Source organism: Amborella trichopoda, chromosome 7, assembly GCF_054954075.1.
Source record: "Amborella trichopoda isolate Santa Cruz 75 chromosome 7, AtrichopodaSantaCruz75HAP2 v2.0, whole genome shotgun sequence".
Classification (NCBI taxonomy): Eukaryota; Viridiplantae; Streptophyta; class Magnoliopsida; order Amborellales; family Amborellaceae; genus Amborella; species Amborella trichopoda.
The window spans coordinates 4,411,506-4,416,802 of NC_142342.1; the positions used below are offsets into that span (position 1 = coordinate 4,411,506).

General features: G+C 31.2%; 1 protein-coding gene across 1 annotated transcript; it reads right to left on the reverse strand.

Moving 5' to 3' along the window:
* Positions 1-2,424: 2,424 nt before the first annotated feature.
* Positions 2,425-2,949, reverse strand: LOC18447251 (uncharacterized). Its single transcript, XM_006857352.2, has one exon. The coding sequence runs from the start codon at positions 2,913-2,915 to the stop codon at positions 2,553-2,555; it is 363 nt and encodes a 120-aa protein (XP_006857414.2). The 5' UTR covers positions 2,916-2,949; the 3' UTR covers positions 2,425-2,552.
* Between the last annotated feature and the right edge of the window lie 2,348 nt (positions 2,950-5,297).

The window sequence follows — 5,297 nt, forward strand, 5'->3', positions numbered from 1 at the left end:
TAATTGGATTGTTTAAGGTTGCAACCTTACAGAAACCGCACCCAACATCATTTCATGTAGCTGGGGATTCATTTACTTTGTATTATGCTTAAACAAATCTAGCCCATATCATTAAGCTTAATGTCAGCTTATTGTCGAAATCAAGTATTACAAACAAATTGGTTTCTTTAAGCGAATTTTATTCAAAGCAAGCCCTGATTGAACTATAATCAACGCAATAGTGTAATTCGTCATATAAAATTAGTTTCTTTCTCGCAAATGCGCACACGCGCACACAAATAATGAAAAAAAAAAAACTAGTGTTCTTACTTCTTATATTTGTTTTTAATTTTGAAGTGGATGAAGTTTCCAAACTGAAGTTGCAAATTTGGGGCAATCCCATTATATAAATAATTAAGGGGGTTTCCTTAAGATTTCATGGCCCAAAAATTGTTCACAAAATATCAGATCTGGAATTCAGAAAAAGGAAAGGAAAATGATCTAATGCAACGGTTGTATAGTAGTATAATGCAACCGCACATTTAGAAAACCATATTTTTGGCATTTGTATGACCCCAAATTTTGCACACATATTCTCTTCATCCTCATAATCAATCCTATAAATTTTTTTTTCAATTTGTACCCTAGATATGGTCAAAATTAATACCCATCCAACAATGAATCTCGACCATCCATTTAGTGAATTCAAGATCAAGGCCTTAACAAATTCAAAATCACTTTTTTCATTTTTAGCATAATTAATCTAATGATGATAATGCTATATAAAAATTTTGGGAATACAAAAATTCTTCTGAGGCCTATATCTAACCATCTCAATAAAATGGACGGTTTATATTAATTGGGCTAGAATAAAAACTTTCTATAGTATTTTTTCAAAATTTTATTTTTTGTGATTGTTCTTCAAAATGAAAAGAGTGTACATTTAAAATTCGTGTCAAACAAACGTTTCTAACATGGTTTTAGAAGATGGTTGTATTATACGACTATACAACCGTTGCATGAAATCATTCCCCAAAAAGAAAGGAAATGTTCATTTGTTTCTGAAATTTGAAATGAGTTTTGGTAAGTTTGATTTATGAAATTAGATAAAGGAAGCAACTAATAGAGCGGAGCTTCCCATGCACATTTAGGTTACATGAAAAGATGACTACCCTTAAAGTTAAGGAATATTGGGTGAGTAATGAGTAAAAGAGATCAAATATTGATAAATTTTTATTAACTTGGCTGAAAGATATATCCTGTTATTTGAAAGTAATATTGAAATAAATGAGTATATCTTAAGGATTGAGCACGATTCAAAGAAAAAAATGTATAATTTTGTTGCACAATTAATTTCGTTAAAGTTAAATATATTTCCTTAAAAGATTTAAATTACAACTATGAAGTTGTCAATATCTAAAAAAGATACCTCCATTAAAAAAAAAAAGGAAGTATTCTTTCACTTCTTCCACCATTTTCAGAAAGAACCCTACTGTTGATATATGTATTTGATATTTTTTCTCATAGGATTGGCAGGTAGACATAAAATATTTAACTTCATAAATCTAAAATTTTAGGTTATACCAAGTAAGTTCAACAATTTTTCTCTTTTGAAATCTATTTGGAGACTTATATCTAGCCCTCCAAGACGTCGTCTTAAGTGGCTAACATTGCATAAAAGCATCGGCAATCTAATATCTCCATTTTCCTAATCATTTTCTTCAGGTAAAATGATTTCTTTTTACTATGAGAGTACACTGTCTGTTTAGTCCCTGGAGTTTGCACACTATACGTGGTTGAAAAAAGTAATGTGTCATACAACTCAAAATCCAAATTATTATTTTTTATTAAACATCTGTTTGGGGATTCTTAGATGGATTTCAAATTTCACATTATAAAATTTTCTAAAGTCGTCAGAGGGAGTTAACGTGTAATATGCTTACGTGGGAGCATGCCGTTCGTGCTATGGTTTCTATACGTATCGTCTCAATATCATTAGATATAAGAATAGCAGCAGTTTCTTTAGGCAAAGCTTAACCTTGAAGATATTCTCTTATTTTTTATTTCTTTGGGTTGCCATAGATATGATCTTATAATATACTTAATAATGATTTTTAGATCTTCCTTAATTGTTTAAATACTATTTCAAGAATATTAAGAAATGATGTTAAAAAAAAGGGGTTGCAGATAATGAGGTTATTTACTTTTGATATGGGGAGGTTACAATTACTTACAATCATCTGATATAAAATCCGATAGTAGGTTAGTTATAAAGTTCGAAAAAATTTCTTTTGAATTTTGAGTTTGGCCAATGAAATTAATACAACTACCTACTTTCTCATCCAATAGTCAAAATTAAGTGTGACCAAATTGACCAGAAATAATGTGTGTAAGGTATTCAACATTAAACTTTTCAAATATTCATAATGAGCTCAAGCTACTGAATTATCAATGCTTATATATAATTTTCTTGATTTTTCATCATTTATTTCCAGGCTATATTATTAGCTCAAATAGCCTTATTCATACACTTCCATATGCCCATGATAATGAGCTTAGCACTTACAATAACTTCAATTGCCACCCACAGTTTCAAATCCACCACCACGACCTCCACCTCTGCCGCCGCCAGAACCTGACCCACTACCATTGCCAGAACTTCCACCACCACCACCACCACCACCACTACCTCCACCACTACTGCCACCGCGACCTGTGGAACCTCCAAAACCAAAGCCAAAGCCACCGCCTCTTCCAGACCCAAAGCCTGATCCGCCGTGACTCCCTCCACTGCCGCCACCACCACCACCTCCACCTCCTCCTCCTCCAATGGTTCCATGTTGTGGAGAAGGTGTTGCAGCCTCAGCAGTGAAGGAGAAGTGGATGGTCAGAAGGAGAAGGATTGCAAAAGCACAGGCAAGGGAGGAAGGTGCCATATTTTCCTTCTGTTTGTAGGGAAGGTATCCTTGAGTGAGGGATGAGGATTTGTGAATGGAATAAGGTATTTTATAGAGAAGTGGAGAGCGGGAGAGCATGCAGTTACAACCACCATGAATATAAATTATTTTCTCAGTATGGGCTAGAAATGGGACGAAAAATGAGGATTGGAGGTTGACAAAGGTACCCCTTTTTCTTGGAATATGAGGTTATAATTACTGTTATGCTGTTGGAGAGAGTGAAGTTGATGATAGCAAATTATTAATGCCAAGTTTGAAATACATGGGAAAAAAAAATTTGCCTTAAAAATTATGGAACTTATCTGCAATTTCCCCATTGAGTATATCATATTGTCTTTTCGGATTATGGCTTTCTAAATTTCAAATTATTTGGAAAAATTTGGAAGAATATAATTTGGAATGTGACAAAATTTAGTTGTGATATAAAGAGTGAATATGAATGATGTTTCATTAATGTGGTCTTAAGTTTTGGCTATAATCAAGCGTAAGATATGCATAATGAAACTTGCTACAAAGGGAAGGAATATCAATGTGATGGTCCACCAAAGGCTTAAACTGTTTGACTGTTACAGCAAATAAGGCAGCTTTAGCCAGTTTGAACCGCTAAATTCATGGGATTTTATTCTAATGGAAGTAACAAACATCTCTAAATTTTCAGTGCATGTTTCTATCTGTGCTTCTATTTTTAAATTCAATACATTATTTTCATTGGTTGGGCAAATTTGATTGGGCAAGTCCCATACCTTGTGATATATAAATATTGCAAAAAGGCACCTAGAGTCGATTGTGACAGTTTTATGGCTTGAAGAAAGGGTCAATTTCATTTAGAATATATGGATGTAATCATAAAAAAGATGAAGTTGCTTTTGATGGTACCCATCATCATAAGATTTTAAGTAGGGAGAGATTCCTAATCCTTAAAATTAGGGCTGAGAATTTACTTGGTTTGGATTGAAAACTTGAATTTCAGATCCTATTCGGATCCAAGTTTGAATTCAATATTTAGATCCAAATAGTAATTCATATCAAATCTGGGTGTAAAATAATTTTTTTGAATCCAGATCTGAATCTCATGTATACTTTTTGAAATCCAGATCTAAATCCAAATATTCTACATCAGATCCGGATCTGGATCTAGAACCCATACATACTTTTTGGATCCAGATCCGAATCCAGGCGGATTCGAACCCACGCTGACCCATTCTCAGCCCTACTTAAAATGAAAACATATTTGCATAAAGTTATTTGAAGTAATCTGTTTAGGTCGAAAAGCAGGGACTGTCATTTTTTAAGGATAGGCTTGATTTGATTTCTTCTAAATTTGTTTAGTCCATATAATTAAGTTCCATAATAATGTGACGTCCCAGTAGAAAGCATGTCAATTGGACTCCAATGTTTAATGTTTCATTGTTTCTTCATGGGGACCTATTTTCCTCCATTATTATTATTATTATTATTTTATTTTTTATATATTTTTTTAACTCTGGCCCCGCACTCATAGTGGATCAATTTGCACAAAGGCTTAACTCAATATTGATTAAAAAGTATCCACCGCTCAATTACTTTCCATCAATCGCCGCTGGAAGTATGTGCTAGGTACTCTGACTTCCCATTTACTAGTTGCGTTGCATGTACTCTGACTTGCCCTTTACTAGTGCATTGCATGTAGAAATGAAATAAGCAATCACATAAATAATTATATAGATATGCAATTAAGAGTAAGTAGATATGTAGCAAGTATGTAAATAATCTTGTAAATATGTGATAGAATAGTATATTGATATGAGTTAAGCGATCCCGTACATAATTACATGATTTTCCAATTGGAAAGTACATGACCTTTAAAACATATCCGTAATATTTATCTATGATGTTAATTATATTTATCTATTTTGTTAATATTCATTATAATATTACAATCACATTATTAATGTTATTCTAATATTATTATAATAAAACAGAAAACTATAATAATTTAAATTATTATATTATAATTAAATTAATTATAATATATTCATGTACTTTTCTTTTTATTATTTGAATATACGAGTAATAATTAATTTTAATTTTAATAATTCTATATAATTTCCATAATTATAATTCATGAAACTATACTTATTATTGTCATAATACATGAATTACTAAATTAATATTAAGGAAATTGTAATACAAATAAATACATATTGGAATATTTATAATTAAAAATATATAATTATGATATTCATGAAAAACCCTAATTGATTTGTTATTACTTTATTAGTAATATGTTATAACTAGTAAATACATCCTCAGGTTAAATTGATTTATTAATTCTTTTTATTCTTAATTGTATATTATAATTATATTTAATATCACCTATAA

Bases quoted from the DNA above. Each gene is read 5' to 3' on its own strand.
- LOC18447251 (XM_006857352.2), bottom strand. From the start codon at position 2,915: ATGGCACCTTCCTCCCTTGCCTGTGCTTTTGCAATCCTTCTCCTTCTG.